Below are 18,403 nucleotides of genomic sequence, written 5' to 3'. Positions count from 1 at the left end.
GTAAAATATCTGACAGCTAATCACCAGGGGCATTGCTTCCGTTTTGGCAGGCAGTTGAATTAGCAAAAGCTTTGTCAAAAGAAGCTGAGAATGTGATGTTTTTTTTTTTTTGTCGGATCAATTCTGGCCACGTTTAACAAACGTTTTCAATCGGCCTATCCTCTGGAGACAGCATCGTGCAGACAGTCTATTATTGTCCCATCGCTCACTTTCTCAATTTGCTGCTCCCTGATCTTGTTTTCTCTCTAATTGGAAATGTCCAATTTGACACCAGATGTCTTCTGGGTTTTAGGGTTATTTGACATGAGAGGGATCAAATGTACCAAAAAAAAAGTCCATTTTGGCAGAATTACACATTAATGGCTGAAAGTCTGAGTCCATTACCAAGACTTGTTCATGTTTCTCCGGTTCTCCATGGACAGGCACTTGAGGACCCGTCCAATTACCGGGTGCTGAATTGTCCATGAGCAAGCCACAGAACTGGGCATGAAGTGTAGTAATATGGAAATCAAAGAACCGGGATCATTTCTTTCTTTCAGATTAAAAGGGAAGTGTGTGTATCTTTGTCAAAGATACCTTGTACCATTAGTTAGGGGGTAGAGAGGATATAGTCCTGCTTTTGAAACCAGACTTATTGTACCTCAAGGGTAAATTTCCATTTGTACCTCTTACGGGGGGTGTTTAAGATGGTTCTTTTTTGTCTGACCTCTGCCCTCGGATCTGTTCCACAAGGATAGCTCACCAAGCTGTTATCTACAGAAGGGACTATTTATACCTTGGGAAACAAAAGGACAATGGTTTACTCTCAACTCCTAGTTTTAAGCCTTACCTTTGTCCTCTTCCTCGACAGATAACAGTGACCGATCAGGGCGTTCCAGCCCGTTCCACCACGGTACGTGTAATCGTGCAGGTGTTAGACGAGAATGACAACCGACCCATCTTCATGGAAAAGGTCTACAAAATCAAACTGCCCGAGCGGGAGAAGGTGGAGAAGGAGCGTTCGATGCGTCGAGAGCCTGTGTATCGAGTCATCGCTTCAGATCGGGACCACGGAGCCAACGCTGAGATCTCCTACAGCATCGAGGACGGAGACGAGCAGGGAAAGTTCTTCATCGAGCCCAAAACCGGCCTCGTGTCGTCTAAGAGGTTTTCCTCAGCTGGTGAATACGACATCCTCACGGTGAGACCAGCAAAAACAACAGATTTAGCTGAAAATCCACTAAGACCCCAAGAGTAGAGTTTTGAATAGGATGTAAATTGTTATATATGTGTTGGCACCTGGATATTGCTGATTAGCATCTTCATACATTACATCACAGAATACTTTCTAAGACCATCACTGGTATCATAAGTACTCATTATTTCTGTCATGACTTCCAAAGGGATTGTTGGCAAGCATTGTTCTTTGAGTCACTGTCCTCAAAGATATCAGTCATCAGTCACATCGAGCAGGTGTTCGGAGCCAAGCTTTGTTGTCCTTGACGCCATGTTTTGACAGTCATTGTTTTATGTCATTGAAATCTCTCTGCAATGAAGAGGTGGCAAATGAATGTAGATCAACAAGAATATCCAGTGAAGATAAACACTTACAAATCAATGCCGAGCCATTTAATTAACCTGTAAAATCTATTAACCTGTAAAATCAATTAAGTGTCAAGAAGTGCAGTCGATTATTTATATATTTTTTATATTTATGAAACTGGTTTGTCCCTGACCGACAGATTGTTCAACTAAATCAAGTACTAACTGGTTACCAAGGTAAATACTAGTCTTTTCCACTGTACAGACTTGTAGGGTTATAGTAGAACAGCAATAAGAGAACTGCATGTTTAAATTGAGACCCGAATCGATCTGACTTTATCAAAGGGGTCCGAGCACTTTATAAAAATGCTTACGTTAGTCATGTTTTAGTGAGTACTGCATTACAGACGATTATCATATATATATATGTTACAGATGATTACCATATATTTTCTGAACCGTATGCTTTCAGATCAAGGCAGTGGATAACGGCCGACCCCAGAAGGCATCCACTTGCCGCCTGCACATCGAGTGGATCCCGAAGCCGGAGCCAAGCGCCACTCCGCTGGCCTTTGATGAGAGCCTGTTTTCCTTCAGCGTCATGGAGAGTGACCCCGTCTCCCACATGGTCGGGGTTATTACCATGGAGAACACGGACACGTCTGTCTGGTTTGACATCACAGGTACAGAAATTGTGGAGTTCTTAACGTTTAAGTTTGATAGCTAACATTTTTCTAAATTTGCTAATGAGTCTCTCAAAGCACCTTAAGCATCTTGAAACCTACTCATCCCTTTTTCTTCTTTCTTTCCTTTGCCTTTTCTAACCAACTGACAATCTGTTGCTTTCTCTCTTTTTATGCTGCATCTGTATCTCCTCTTCTTCTCGTTTCTCTCTTCTGCTTGGAAGAAAACGCCGAGCCCAGTGAGGCATTTCACATCGTACAAGCTGCGTGCGACCTGAACTGCACAGCAGAAGGTATCCATCACAGATCTCCATTCGATCTGTGATTGGTTTTAATTACAGGCCTGTCATCTTAGTGTTGTGGTGTTCTGTTGTATCTCAAAGTTAAGACTTAGCAAAGCATCGAAAATGCTAAATTTATACTAGACAGTGTGCTAGATGACTCAGCTTAGCCACTTAGCCATCTCAAATACATGACTGTTTATAGCATTAGCAGTTTCTGTTATATAAGAGAAATAAAACACTTCTAGCCATGCTGGTATAGGACAGTAACAACATCTGAATTGCTTTTTCCTCAATTAAGGAAACTCTATATTTTACTGCTTTAAACTTATCTCTGTGGTGATTTTTTTTCTTGGAAATTGTTCTTCAAAAATAAGTCACGGTGCAAACATTATCTCCCAGAAGCTTCCACCGGGCATAAACCCATTAGCATAAAAACAGTTCAGCTACTTAACCTCCTGGAGTTCTTTTCTGAATTATGAATGAGTATATAAATATATTCTCTAAAAACGTTTTTTAAGTGGGCAGTCACTTAAGGCGAAAGGCAGTGTTTAGAGACGCTAACAATGCTAACATTAAATGAAACATGAAGCAGCGTGGCTCGCATTTTTACTCACTTAAACATCTTCCAGAAGCAGGAATGTTTTAAAAAAAATTCACCTAAGATAACTACGAAGATCCAGATCCTGCTGGCTTAGTTGTGGAAAAGTGAAGCTAGCCTACTTCTGCGCTTGTTTGTGTAATATCTCAGGCTACACATTATAGATGTAACTTCTTGAGCTAGCAATTATGTAGCCTAATAGTTAATAATTATCTACTACTTAATGATTTCCTTTATTTCTGTTCGTTCCGAAACCGCTAAGGGAAGCGTTTAGCTGTTAGGGTTAATTTTTTTTTTAACTAATAATGAATCTAATGTGGGGGGCACGGTGGCTTAGTGGTTAGCACGTTCGCCTCACACCTCCAGGGTCGGGGTTCGATTCCCGCCACCACCTTGTGTGTGTGGAGTTTGCATGTTCTCCCCGTGCCTCGGGGGTTTCCTCCGGGTACTCCGGTTTCCTCCCCTGGTCCAAAGACATGCATGGTAGGTTGATTGGTATCTCTGGAAAATTGTCCCTAGTGTGTGATTGCGTGAGTGAATGAGAGTGTGTGTGTGCCCTGCGATGGGTTGGCACTCCGTCCAGGGTGTATCCTGCCTTGATGCCCAATGACGCCTGAGATAGGCACAGGCTCCCCGTGACCCGAGGTAGTTCGGATAAGCGGTAGAAGATGAATGAATGAACGAATGAATCTAATGAAAGTGTAATATTTTGTGTAGCAGGAATTTAGCTAGCTAGCTAGAGCGGAGTATAGCTCATTTAACTGTAATGAATTCAGTGCTAATGAAGAAGCACCTGAGGTAAATTTGTAACCTGAGGTGCTGTTCTTTTTGTTGTTTTTGCTTTTAGATAGAAATTACTCACAAATTTGGAACCTGAGGTGTTTTTTTTGTTGTTGTTATTGGTTTGTGCACTGAAAAGAGGATACACAAACTAGCATGCTAATCTGTATGATAAAAGCTAGCTGTGTCAATTTTGAGTGATTAAGTCAAAAGACTTTCCATGTGCATGAGGAAGTAAAGGATTAGCTTTCTCAACACAAAATATTTCACGCGAGTGAGAAACAATTGCATCTAGCTGTTTTAGCAATGGTAAAAGTGTTTTCATTGCTAATTGTGAATGTTCTTCTGAATTCATATCCATTAGAATTGTGTATCATGGTGTATTTGTACATTATATTTATGTTCCTTTTCTTATTTTTCTTTATTAAGTTATATGGTGTTTATCAAAAAAAGCCAAAGCTTAGGTGTTGAACGACACTGAGAAGTTCCCAGTAGAAAATCAATCCCTGTCAAAATCCGGGTTTAATCAGGGGTTTGGAAAAACGGTCCATCGTGGCTTTTCCCATAGCCCTTTTTTCAACCTTGCTGTGATTTTCTAATGTGTTTGTTATCAGTGATCTTTGGAAGGCAAATCCTTCTGTGTTCAGTTTTTCTAATTACTGTAGCTCTTTGAAAGTTTAATTACGAGGCGAGGTGAGGCGAGTCCACGAGGAATGCAGATTTTCTCCTAGAAGTTTCCTGGTGTTATATATTAACGATAAAATCATGGTTTAAAAAAACACACAAATACTATACAAAACTTGAGTATTTTGTAGATGGATACAAGCCATCTAATGAGTTATTAGTTTCCACACATAACTTTCAAGGTTATTCGAAGATTGAGGTTATATGCAGAGAAATTTGAAGGATCTGCTCTGGTTTTTCATACAGGCGGGAATTCAGACAGCCGTTTTGACGTGGGAAAAGCAAGCGGGACGCTGATGGTGGCGCGGCCTCTAGATGCCGAGCAGAAATCCAACTACAACCTGACGCTGGAGGCTACGGACGGCACAAACACCATCAGCACACAGGTGAGAGGAATTAGTGTTTGCTTAGAGGGAGCGGATTGTGTGTGTGCGTGTGTGTGTGTGTGTGTGTGTTTGGAGACGTAAGCAGAGTCTGAAGAAGCAGACAGTGGTCAGGTGATTCCTGAGCTCAGAAATTCCTCACATAGCCACACAGATTGGGCCTGACGCCAGGATTAGTCTAGCTTCAACCGGGTGGAATATTCTTTCCAAATGTTCTCCTAACATTCCCCAAATGTTCATTACACTAAGCTTTTTGTATCTTCTGTAACATTCCTCACATATTCTCCCAACAAGTGTTTCTTACATATACCAAAATATCTTTATCGAATATCCGTTTTCTCACATTCCCATTCCCCGAAATGTTTCTGGTTTGTTCCTGCATTGTTTTTTCCTCAAACACTCTGTACTTTGTAGTCCAAATGTTTCTCCGTTATTCTTCACCAGATGTTTCCTAAGTGCTTCATAAACATACCAAAGCTTTCCTTAAACATAAACAATTCTTCTGTTGTTTTCTTAACATTCCCAAAACGTTTCCTAAACCTTCTTTTAATTTTCTCCAAAATGCTTTTCTAAACGTTCTTCACACGTTATCCCGAAGCATGTTCCTCAAATGTTCTTCAGTATGTTCTTCTGATATTCCTAAATGGGAACGGTGTAGCAAATGTGTAGCAAATGTTAGTGCTCATGTTAGTTTTAAAATCTTGGAATGTTCCCCAAAATAAAATTCTCACTTTCTCCAAAATCATCTCTCTGTCATCTGTTTAAAATTCAAAGTTCCTTAAATATTCTCCAAACTCACTGTAAATGTTAACGATTTTCCTAATATTCTTAAAGACCTTTTTTTAACACTGAATACTCTTCCAAAGTTTGATTCTCAAACGTTCCCCAGATGTTCTCCAAAGGTTGTCCCTCTAATGTTCAGTACGGAGACAGATGTCAGAGTCGCCGGCCAGATCTGGCTGCGGTTTCTGGAATTTTCTATTGTCTCATTCTTGAAGCATGTGTAGAGGAGGTCTGGCTCTCTGCTCCAATAACTTTTATCTCTTTCTCTGTCTGTCTGTCATTTTCACCACCGCTCCATTAGTACACCTTTCTTTTATCTTCGTTTTATTTCCCTTTCTCCTTTAGAGAGGCTAAAGAATGCTAGCTAGCAAATAAGTGTGCGTGCACACACACACACACACACACACACACACAACACACACACACACACACACACACACACAGGGGCAGTGACACAACACATTTAGCCACATCGTTGCAGTCTGTTGGTGCGTCTCCTCTGTGACACTGTGCTAATCAGGGTGGCTTTGTTGGAGACTCGGAGCTTTCACCCCAAATCAGTTCCAGCCATCACACTCACACAAACACACAGCGTGCACACGGTAGCTGTCCCGCCGCTTGCTTGTGTAAGACCGTGTCCTCCGGTCCTCCGGCTTTGTATCTGGCTCCTCTTTCTCTAAAAGATGCCAAACATAGCAGAACGGTCTCAGCTAGGAATTCACAAAACGTTCGCAACATCAGAATATCACGTTGTGATAAAACTTCAGACTGTCTCTGGCTTTGTGTTGAAAGGATAAAAGATCAATGTGTTAGAAAGTCAAATGATTAGTTAGTAAACATTCCTTGTTTCTTTCAAACGTTTTTTTCGTAAAGTTTCCCTGATATTCCTGTAATATTCCCAATGCAGTATATATTTTCTCTGAGATCTGTAATCATCTAACACACGTGAACAGAAGAGGCTGAACGGTGTTGTGATGTCACGTGACGCGTCTTGAACCCGAATCCACAGAAAATCTGCGCTAATTTCACAAAAGCACAAGTTCCTCAGGGTATTGCGAAGCTTGAGTGATGCTTTGTTCATTTCTACGATCGGGAAATGGTGGAATCCTGAGGATATTTTTTAGCTATTTTAGGGTTAACAGTTAGCTGCGTAAGTCAGCGAGCTAGCTGTGGGGATCGTTTTCCGATACATCCGAGTGTTCGTGGTGTAAACAGTTGAGTCTTGAAATGCTGACATTCTTAAATATTAGAGAAGGTAAACAACGCGACTCGTATCACCACACACTCATATCCACATCACGTTGATGTAATGACAGGAAGTCGGTGTCACGCCGTGTTTATAATATTGATCGAGGTGTGTGTGGGTGTGTGTGTGTGTAACACCTTGTGTGTTTGCGTCATGTTTTATTTCTTTTTTGTCCAGTCACCTCTTGCTTTTCAACACTTTGGCCTATTAGCGTGTTTTGTGCTCGCCACACGTCCCTGTCAACACGTCCTGATATCTCGCGAGCTGCTCAGCAGGTGTGTACTGCAAATATTTGCGCTCGCGGTAATAAAGAGCAGCGCGGGCTAGGAACACCAGAGGAAATAAAGTCTTGATTATAGCTGCCTTCACCCAGCGATTTTATTACAACAACACTATATCATTATTATAAGCACAATATAGCTCTTATTAAATTATTGCAAGATAAAGCGAGAATCTACTTTTTTATTGTTCAAAGACAACTTGAAATAAAAAAAAGTGGAATAACTTAAAAGACACAAATCCTTTGGGTTTTTTCTGCCTCTAAACAGCCCCATGCCTTTAAACTGTGGTGGGTGAGACATTTTGTCACCTTTCACCGGCCCTCCCAAACGAAACCCTAACACCCCCCCCCCCCAACAAACAAACAAACAAACAAAGAAACAATCATGTTTTGTCTGCATCCCCTCACACCACCTTTCACCTACCCCTCCTTACATCCAATCATCTTTCTTCTCCTTCTCCTCCTTACAGACAATCAATTATTTGCCTAGCAACCAATCATCTCCCCCTATACCTCTTACCTATAACTGCCACGCCCCCAACCACTCACGTTTCACCTGCAACCCCCCTTGAGTTTACTAATAAGAGTAAAGCACAAGCATTTGTTTTGTGTATTCGGGTAACATCTCTGTCGAATAGAAAGGTGGAATGGTTTGTCCTTTTCCTCCATCTTGTCCTTCAGTGTTTACAGGATCTCACCTGCTTCCATCTCCAGAAGCGAGAGTGCTGTTGCATGAATCTAGTAATCCTCCACCATCCACTAGCGTGGCCATGTCTGTTTTGTCCTGATCTGTAAATCCAAAGTTTGCCTTCACATCCACAATCATTTTTAAAGCACTGAATATTGTGAGGGGGCACGGTGTCTTAGTGGTTAGCACGTTCGCCTCACACCTCCAGGGTTGGGGGTTCGATTCCCGCCTCCACCTTGTGTGTGTGGAGTTTGCATGTTCTCCCCGTGCCTCGGGGGTTTCCTCCGGGTACTCCGGTTTCCTCCCCCGGTCCAAAGACATGCATGGTAGGTTGATTGGCATCTCTGGAAAATTGTCCGTAGTGTGTGAGTGCGTGAGTGAATGAGAGTGTGTGTGTGTGTGTGTGTGCCCTGTGATGGGTTGGCACTCCATCCAGGGTGTATCCTGCCTTGATGCCCGATGACGCCTGAGATAGGCACAGGCTCCCCGTGACCCGAGGTAGTTCGGATAAGCGGTAGAAGATGAGTGAGTTAGAGTGAGTGAATATTGTGATCTATAATAAAACAAACGACGCCTCGTGCCTCGTTTCAGTTGTTGTTTTGCGTGATGAGTCGAACCTGGTGGATTAAGCGGCACGTCCTCGTGCTCTAAATCTCATGTCATGCGCTTTGAATGGTTTCTTTTCTAAAAACAGAGCACGAAAAGCAGATTAAAGTCAGAATTCACGCAGACTCTTTGCTGTGTCTAACATGTCTTTGTTCGTCCCGGCAGTAAACTCATTTTCAGTTCCAAATCCGTGTATCCGCCCCGGCAGCTTTTCTCCGACGCCGTTCGTCTTCATGTTCTTTAGGTCTGTATCAGGATTATATGTTCTACCAGAGATAATGCAGAACCTAAGCACTGCCCTGATTTCATTGTTTTTGTCCTCTTTGTCACTTGCAAATTTTTTTTTGTCCTAAAGCACAGCATCAGGGACGTTGTGTGGATTACGATCAATTTAGTGCCTTTTTTTTCCAGAGGGAGATGAAAGCAGTAGTGGATGAGAAAACATCTCTTACAGTTCTATTTTAAGAGTCCCGAGACATTGTGTGTGTGTGTGTGTGTGTGTGTGTGTGTCTGTGAATGATTTCCAGACTAATCCCTCTCTGTATTGCATCAGAGAAAATCATTTGTAACTTTTCCCGGTTCTGAGAAATTCACAGTAAATCCGTTGACCTGAATTTCACCTAGAGTGGATGTCTAGGGGCAGGTGTTGGGGCATTGGGGGGAAAAAGGAAAATACACAACAATGTAACACAAACCTGAGCATAAGGCAGTTATACTGGAACGGTAAACGTGAGCAGATGACCCGAGAGAAAGCCCTTACCAACACCGTGTATAGTTTTAGCACTAAAAAGTAGTTCCGGTTACCTTCAGTGTTCCTTCGCCACTCGTGTATGCTGCTAATCTCAGCAACGTTAAAGTGTTTCTCTGGAAGACATAAATCGGTTCTACACTTTGTCAGTAATAATTTTGTAGTAAATGTGTGTGTGGGGTTCAAATAAATGAGTTTGGAGTTCATAGCATTGGTCAATATGTGGTAATCACACATACACACACACACACGCGCACACACACTACAGATACACAAATAAAAGTTTTGTAATCCTGGAGTATTCCTTTAATGCCAAGGTTAGGAGGTTAGTGTGTGTGTGTGTGTGTGTGTGTGTGTGTGTGTGTACTCTGGAGGGATTTCTCTTTCTGGATCCAGTGTTATAGTCTTCAGGGACGAACTGATGTGCGCGCGACACACACACACACACACACACACACACACACACACATACACTCATAAAACACACTGAGCTGCATTCCACTTTGGGCACCTCACAGACAGGAGAGCAGCCAGACAAACTCCCCCACCCTTCCCCTGTCTCTGTCTCTGTCCCTGCCTCTCTCTCTCTCTCTCTCTCTCTCTCTCTCTCTCTCTCTGTCCTCCTCCTCTTTCTCTTTTTTGTCTCTCACATTTTTACTCCTCCATTTTCCACTCTCACATCTCCCTCTCTCCCTTCTTCAGTTCCTCTCCATTCTTATTCTCTCTCTCTCTCTCTCTCTCTCTCTCTCTCTCTCTCTCTCTCTCTCTCCCCTGCTCTCTCTCTCTATGCTGCCAAGCTCCTTTTATCTGCTGTCATCACGTCCCGACAGCTAATATGGGTTTTCCTTATATAGAGTGCAGGATCCAATATGGCCGCCCCAGGACAGGGGAGGGGGAGGGGAAGGGGGATTGGTTCGCTACCATGGCTGCCCCTCAGAGCCAAGTGGAGTGAACGAGGAACGTTTCGTCTTCTTTTGGCACTTTATGAAAACAGGCCAGCTCTTCTGCGATACTTCGTTTTGCTTTTCACAGACTGAAGCCCCACACACACTCACACACACACTCACACACACTCACACACACACTCACACACACACACTTGCGAGGTCTATGCTCTGGCACCTCTCTGATACCCCTGCATATTATTGTTTCTCACAGCACAGCCAGTCATTTGTACCATCTAATAGTGTTTGCCGCTGTGCTAGTTTCTCCATGCTAGTTTTTTAATACTTCTCTAACAGCTAGCGACTCTGCTGACATCTATTCGAGTTAAGTGTTAATACAAGCTTTCTTAATATTCTTGAGAAGGCTACACATGTTGCTGCCATCGTTATTGTCTCCTGCCTGTTTTTTTTGTAAATTTATTTATTTATTTCTCTCTCTTTGTGACCAAGTTACACCGTCAGTGCTCAGATAATTACACCATAGTCTCAGCGTTGACATTTAACTCTGTTCAGATGTTTTATAAGCGTTAATGAAATACAGCCGTGTACATTATTGCGCCGAGTGACTTTTGGTATTTAGAGAAAGAAGATGTCAATCCCTAACATTTTCCTTATGCCTCCCACCCGCAGCTCATCTCAGGGTTAGATTGGATTTGAAATATCAAGCGTTTATTCACATGGCTTAGCAGCAACGCTAAATTGCTTCAGTTTGATTAGCAAGGGGCTAATTGCGCGTTCTATTTTGGGGCTACGAGCGATACGGACGAAATATCACACTGATATTCATTTGACTGTGGTGTGACTGTGGTACGTGTGATGGTTATTAAATTCTCATCGGTGAAGCCTCAATGTTAATGGGAAATAAGTTTGTTTGTTGTTTGGACCTCATGGAATAAACGAACTCATGTTGCACAACAAAAATATGCTAATTCACACAGTAGCTGCAAAGTGTATATTTGGGGATCTTTAACAATCAATTGTCTAGTTTTTCAGCATTATCTCATCTAGCTAGCAGAACTCCAAAAATTCCAGGGGTTTTGTTACCACGGCGTAAAGTGGGGGTGTTTCTGGAGGTCTTGGAAAAACGCCCTCTTTCAAAAAAACCAGCATACTACGAAGGACAAAACAGTCATACAGGTAGATTTATTTTAGAAAACAAATAAACAACCAAAAACTACGGTTATGGTTAGGGTTAGGGTTAGATTATCAAATAGGCCACGCCTACCTGATGACGCAATATCTGTTACGCCGTACTGAAATCCCTGGAAATAAGTGCCTGCTGTATTACAGCACCTGTGACATTATTATTAGCTGTTTGCAAGATGCAAGTTACAAGTCCCTAGCTAGCACATTAGCATACTGTGCGTTCAGGTCCTCATGAGTAATTCAGATTTACGATATGAGAAGTCGTAATTACGACGCCAGGTGCGTTTGAGTCGCTTCATTCGGAGATGTAGGAGAATCCGAATAACTGAAATAAGATGAGATTCCGTTTTGTTGTGTTCTCAGATTTCCACGTCTCCCAACTCCAAACTCACTTGTGTTGGCGTTTGACTTGTAAATACAATCTTTCTGGTTATTTGAACCCACCATTAGAAATGATTTCTAGCATGTATATAACATTACAGTTCATTATCCGTGAAGCTAGTAGCAAGTTTGTGTAGAAAAAAATTGGAGTATGATGCATAAATCTCGCTCTGTCTCCTCCCTCCAGGTCCTCATCAAAGTGATCGACACCAACAACCACCGGCCGCAGTTCTCCCAGCCGCGGTATGAGGTGAGAGTGGCCGAGGACGCTGCACCAGACACTGAGGTGCTACGGCTGAGTGCCACCGATCATGACGAGAAGAACAAACTGACGTTTACTTTGCTGAGCAGCACCGACCCGTTCAGCCTGCGCAAGTTCCGCCTGGACCCGGGAACCGGAGCGCTGTACACAGCCGAGGCACTCGACCACGAGGCCATGCGCCAGCACACACTCACCGTCATGGTACGAGTCCGTCTGTCTCCGCAAGAGCTTGTGTGTGTGTGTAGTAGGAATGTAGATGTTTTATTAGGAAGTGGGATTACGGAGCTGTGTGTCCGTGCCTGCGATAAAGATTTTTGGTATAAAATCGAATGAGTTGCAAACATCACGCAGCGAAGACAAGGAACATTTCATTTTTTTCAATTAATATGATGCCTTAAACAGTCACTGGGGTGTTTTTTGTAGCAGTATTGCAGGAGGTTTAATTAGAGACATATGAGGCTATTAGACTGAAATGAACTCGCAGACAGTTTGTGGTCCAAAAGTTCTGATTGATTTTGTTTGTTCTTAATTAGTTCAATTTGTTTGTGGAGCTGAAGATTACGTGTTTGGGTGTGTGTGTGTGTGTGTGTGTGTGTGTTGTGCAGCAGTGTTTATTTAGTTGAATTGATTTGTCGTCATTATTTGAGATGTTGAGTCAGTCATGCGTCGCCTCACCTGATGTTCTCTCTGGGTTTGTTTGTCGCTCTGTTCGCAATCCATCGATGCATGTCTGAGAAAAAGAAAAAAAAATTCTATTCTCTGGAGTTTGATGAGTTTGTTGTATTAACTACGTTACTGCAGGTGGAAAAACTCACTCTTTTTCTTGTTGTTGTTTTTCTCTTTAATAAGTTGGTTGTTTGAATTGCTTAATGAAGATGTTTTAACCTCTCCTCCTCCTCCTCCTCCTCCAACTTCTCAGGTACGAGACCAGGACATACCAGTGAAGCGGAACCTTGTGCGGGTGATCGTTAAAGTCGAGGACGCTAACGACAATGCGCCGTGGTTTTTTGGAGCGCCGTTTGTGGCACGCGTGTTCGAGTCGGCCGCCGTCGGCTCGTCCGTGCTGCAGGTCACCGCTTTGGACAAGGACAAAGGACAAAACGCTGAGATTGTCTACAGTATGGAATCAGGTGATTAGTAGATTTAATTGAAAATGTTAATTTTTAACTGAACATTAGTTGGAGTAATAATAATAAAATGAACTTTATTAGTGCTATTTACAGTCCCTCCAGGGTTTCGTGTGATAGTTGCAGCCAAAAGAATGTTTGATTTTGCTGAAGGTTTTTCTTGAATTGGCCACAAGCACAGGTTTCTTTCTTTTAAACGACTACCAGGGAAGATGATTTGGGATGAATGTTTGTTGTATTGATGTCAATTTTGGAGTTAATCCATTTGGTTTAATAGAGTTGAACCTTTGAACATCTTCACAACAGTAAGGACCTACGGTTGTGGTATAATACAAATCAGTTGCCCCGTGGAGATAAAATTTAATAAAATTAAATTAATCTAAACAGCCACAAGAGCCCAGTCGCTGCAGCTATTTCTCTCAGGCTACTTTGCCAAACCATAGAACAGATTAATAAAAGAGCTGCTTACTGCCATGGAGTCATTGTTCAGCAGGAGTCACCTTAAAATCTGACAATTTTAAAACTGCTTAAGTTTTGTCATAATTTGTTCTTCTTCATTACTATGATCGAGCTGTTGCTATAGAAACGAGTGCATAATAATCTAAACCTGCGATTTACAGCTGGACTGCTGTCAAAATCTGATGATTTAACAGCACTGTATTATGGTGTCCATAAATACCTAACAACTAACACATATGTTTTTCAAGCAGAAGAAATGGTTCTGAGAAACCCTTTTATCTTTTACGTTATAGGAGCCAGGCATTGTGTGTAATGTGATATAGTAAACAGTTACTATGGAAAAATCCTGGTTTTAATCTTGCAGGTAATAATGGATTAGTGCTGTATACCTTCAGACAGGTGGTATCGTTCGAAATTCTTTCGCCGGAGAGAACGTATAGTTTATGTCCTGGCTGCTCGTGCTTATGGGCTTTTAAATTTCTTTTCACATAGCACAGTGACACGTTAAAAAAGGTTTGGAGAGCACGAGGTGACGTCCTCTGTCAGACCCCGAGTATTCCTGTCATGTCGCCCACATTTTCCTTTGTGTCTCTGTCCACAAAGAGCAGAGAACCAGCGAGAGATGAAAGTGGGTGAGTTTATATGTCCCATCCAGAGGTCTCCAACCCACCAGCCTCTCAATCATGAATGGCACATTTGAAAGCGAGAAGACGTCATGTAGAGAGATGAAAAAGAACCAAGAGGTGGGAGGCGAGAGCCCAGTGGCCAAACGAAGGGCGAGGGATAGCAGAGAGAGAGAGAGAGAGAGAGAGAGAGAGAGAGAAAGACCTAGACAAATTAAAGAGGATTGTGAAGCATGCAGTAGGCTGGTGGAATCCTCCCTTTCTCATTTCCCATTATTGTTATCTTAATAAATAGCCAGTGTTTGGACAGCAGAGTGAGGAGGTTTCTTTGACACGACATGTCATGTTGAGAACGCACATTTTTGAAGCTCCTCGCATGACTTAAACTTACTGGAGTGTAAAGTCCAGACAGTCAGCTCTACTCATAGACAACACACTCCTTGTGTGTCATGTCGAAAAGGAAAAAATCAGATTTGTTTTAATATAGCTTTGAAGGCCAGCTCTATATCAATATCTGTTGTCATGTAAAAAAATAACTCTTCCACTAAAAAAGCCTTTATAATCTCCAGGAACAAACCTAGCTGATGATGCTATCAAATGGCATGAAATATGTTATTAAAATTCACTGAAACAGTAATCACCGTTGTTAGATCGTGATATTTCATTAACGTCATAGTTACAAAATATTTGAAATTACTGTTTAGTTGCCTGAAAGAATGAAAGTAATCAGTATTTTAACCCAGAATGGAAATATAAAATGTCTGTTTTATGGCTTCTCTTCTGCAGGAAATGTGGCTAATTCATTTGCCATTGATCCTGTCCTCGGGACCATCACTGTGGCGAAAGAGTTGGACAGAAGCAACAACAATCACTTTGAGCTGACAGTGAAAGCTACAGATAGAGGAACTCCACCCCAGAGTGCTACAGCGACTGTTGATATCACAGTGACTGTCTCGGACAACGCAATGCCTAAATTTACTGAGAAAGAGTTTTCTGCTGAGATCAGTGAATCTGCTCTTCCTGGAACCTTTGTGAGTCTAGTTACGGCTACCAGTCAATCCTCGGTCTTCTACCAAATCAAGGACGGAAATGTGAATGGAGCGTTTGACATTAATCCGAACTCTGGAGTCATTGTGACTCAGAGGGCTCTGGATTATGAAACTATTCCATCATACACACTAACCATTCAGGGTTCCAACATGGCTGGCCAAGCAAGCAATGCTACACTCCTGATTCACCTAAAGGACGAAAATGATAATGTTCCAGTATTCGTCCAGGAGGAGTTTACCGGAATAGTTAGTGAATCGTCTCCTGTGAAAAGCGTGGTTCTCACCAAAGATAGTATTCCTTTAGTTATCCGTGCTGTAGACATGGACCGTGATGCAAATGCCAGGCTAGTCTACCAAATTGTGGAGCCATTTGCCCACAACTACTTTGCTATTGACTCAAGCACTGGAGCAATTAGAACCACAGTTGAATTGGATTACGAACAAAAATCTGTTTTCCGATTTACAGTTCAAGTACATGACATGGGAATCCCACGTCACTTTGCTGAGAAGGCTGCAAACGTGACCATCGAAATCATAGACGTCAACGATTGTCCACCACAGTTTAGCCAGGACTTGTATGAGGCACAAGTTGTGGTGCCGACTTACAAAGGCGTGAAAGTCATCACAATCAACGCAACTGATGCTGACTCTGGACCAAACGCTAGACTCCTCTACTCGATTGCAGAGGGCAACATCGGAGACAAGTTCAAAATGGACCCACTCACAGGGGTCATTACTATTCAAAATGTCACCCAATTGAGAAGTAGATATGAGCTGAAGGCTAGGGTGTCTGATGGCAGGTTCTCCAAAATGGCCTCAGTGAAGATCAGCATTCGAGAGAATAAAGCAAGCAGTCTCAAGTTCACTCAGAACTCCTACAAGGCATTTGTACGGGAGAACTCATCGGAAAAGAAAACTCTGGCAGTCATTGCTGCTGTGGGAAACCAAGTGAACGACCCTCTATTTTACACAATTTTAAACCCAGATAAAAAATTTGAGATCAGCCGTACTTCTGGGGTTCTGTCATCAACTGGCATACCCTTTGACCGTGAGGAGCAAGATACTTATGACATCGTAGTCGAAGTGACTAGAGAGGACAGATCATCTGATATGGCACATATTCTTGTAACAGTGACTATTGAGGATGTCAACGACAACCCACCTATGTTTGTGAGCCTGCCTTACCATGCGCTGGTTCAGAAGGATGCCGAGGTGGGTCAAGTCATTAGACAAGTTACTGCCATGGATTCAGACACAGAACATAACGCTGACATAAGATATCATCTAGAGGAACTAAATGAATACATCCAGATAAGTGCTGGTGGTGAACTTTCATTGAAAAAGTCATTTGAAATGGACTCAATGGACTCAGAGTTTGTGGTGACGGTCGTGGCTACAGATGGTGGAGAACCACCATTATCCACAACTGTTGAAGTGCCCATTACAGTAGTGGATAAAGCCATTCCAGTGTTTGAAAAACCTTTCTACAGTCTAGAGATCCCTGAAAATGCACAGTTACATGTTCCCATTATCCATATACAGGCTAGTAATTCAGAAGGGCCAAGGGTGGTGTACACCATCACAGAGGGGGATCCTTACAATCAGTTTTACATCAACTTCAACACCGGTGTTATTCAAGTGGTACAGCGTCTTGATTTTGAAACACATCCTGCTTATAAACTAAGTGTAAGGGCCACTGATTCGCTTACTGGTGCTAAAGCTGATGTATTTGTTGACATTATCTTAGAGGATGTAAATGACAACTCACCTGTGTTCCAAGCCAAGTCTTATAATGCGAGCCTTTCTGAAGCCTCTGTCATTGGCACTGCTGTAGTACAGGTTTCTGCTGTAGATGCAGACACGAGTAACAATAAACTCCTGTTCTACCAAATAGCTGACAATGATAAAAACTCCGAGTATTTTACTATCGATCGTGACACTGGCATGATCTGGACAGCACACATGCTAGACCATGAGGAGAAAACCCAGCACAAGCTAACAGTCAAAGCTGTCGACGGAGGAGTTCCAGCGCTTTCCAGTGAAGTCACTGTGGTGATTGACGTTATAGACCTTAACGACAATGCTCCTGCGTTCTCACAAAAGGTTTATGAAGCAGCTGTCAGTGAGTTGGCTCCACGTGGCCATTTTGTGACGCAGGTTCAAGCTTCAGATGCTGACAGCTCTGATAGTGCAAACCTTGAGTTTTCCATCTTGTCAGGAAATGAGGAGCAGAACTTTGTTATAGACAAAAAATCTGGAGCTGTTGTGATTTCCAATCACAGGAAGCCACACATGGAGCCTCTGTATAACCTTAATGTTTCTGTGTCCGATGGTGTATTCAGGAGCTCTGCTCTTGTGAAAGTGGCTGTCAATGGTGCAAACTTCCACAGTCCTTCCTTCCCTCAAGTTGACTACATAGTCGAGCTTCTGGAAAACTCTCCAGTTGGAACATTAGTGGCAGAGGCTCCGGCATCAGATGAAGACGTGGGCACATATGGACGAGTCACATACCACATTGTGAATGACTTTGCTAAAGCTAAGTTTTCTGTAAATGAAGATGGTGAAATTTTCACCTTAGAGAGCCTCGATCGCGAGAATGCGCTGGAGAAAATTGTTCAAGTGTCCTTGATGGCAAAAGATGGTGGCGGCAAAGTGGGATTCTGCACCATCAACGTGATCCTAACTGACATTAATGATAATTCCCCACAGTTTAGAGCCGCGGAGTACAAAGTCAACATCGGCTCAGATGTTCCCAGAGGAACAACAGTGGTTAAAATTGCAGCTTCTGACATGGATGAAGGCAGCAATGCGGACATAACCTACACTATCGAAGCAGACACAGATAATGTATCAGAGAATTTTGAGATCCACCCTCTTAGTGGGGTTATTGTGACTAAAGAAAGTCTCATCGGATTAGAAAACGAAGTCTATGCTTTCCTTGTTCGTGCAAGGGATGGTGGCAACCCTTCAAGATCCTCTGTTGTCCCTGTCTACGTTAGAATTCTTGCCCCAGAGGTCAAAGTTCCGAAGTTTGTAGAGCCATACTACAGGTTTGCCATTGAAGAAGACCGCCCTCTAGGCTCACAAATAGATGTAATTCAGGCAGAGAGTGATCAACCTGTGTTCTA

General features: G+C 42.5%; 1 protein-coding gene across 2 annotated transcripts in view; it reads left to right on the top strand.

Annotated features, from left to right (window-relative positions):
• fat1a (FAT atypical cadherin 1a) overlaps positions 1 to 18,403 on the top strand; it is a 73,035-nt gene that overhangs the window by 34,648 nt on the left and 19,984 nt on the right. For both annotated transcript variants that reach the window (XM_060864656.1, XM_060864655.1), the window contains exons 5-10: positions 851 to 1,180; positions 1,994 to 2,204; positions 4,797 to 4,936; positions 11,943 to 12,218; positions 12,937 to 13,147; positions 15,013 to 18,403. The exon at positions 15,013 to 18,403 is cut by the window's right edge and continues 677 nt beyond it. In XM_060864656.1, the coding sequence (XP_060720639.1) occupies positions 851 to 1,180; positions 1,994 to 2,204; positions 4,797 to 4,936; positions 11,943 to 12,218; positions 12,937 to 13,147; positions 15,013 to 18,403 (4,559 nt within the window). The remainder of the gene's footprint in view (positions 1 to 850; positions 1,181 to 1,993; positions 2,205 to 4,796; positions 4,937 to 11,942; positions 12,219 to 12,936; positions 13,148 to 15,012) is intronic.

This window comes from Tachysurus vachellii, chromosome 2 (genome assembly GCF_030014155.1).
Source record: "Tachysurus vachellii isolate PV-2020 chromosome 2, HZAU_Pvac_v1, whole genome shotgun sequence".
NCBI classification, from domain to species: Eukaryota; Metazoa; Chordata; class Actinopteri; order Siluriformes; family Bagridae; genus Tachysurus; species Tachysurus vachellii.
Note: the sequence above shows the minus strand (reverse complement) of the source record. Positions and strands in the feature narration are given on the sequence as shown.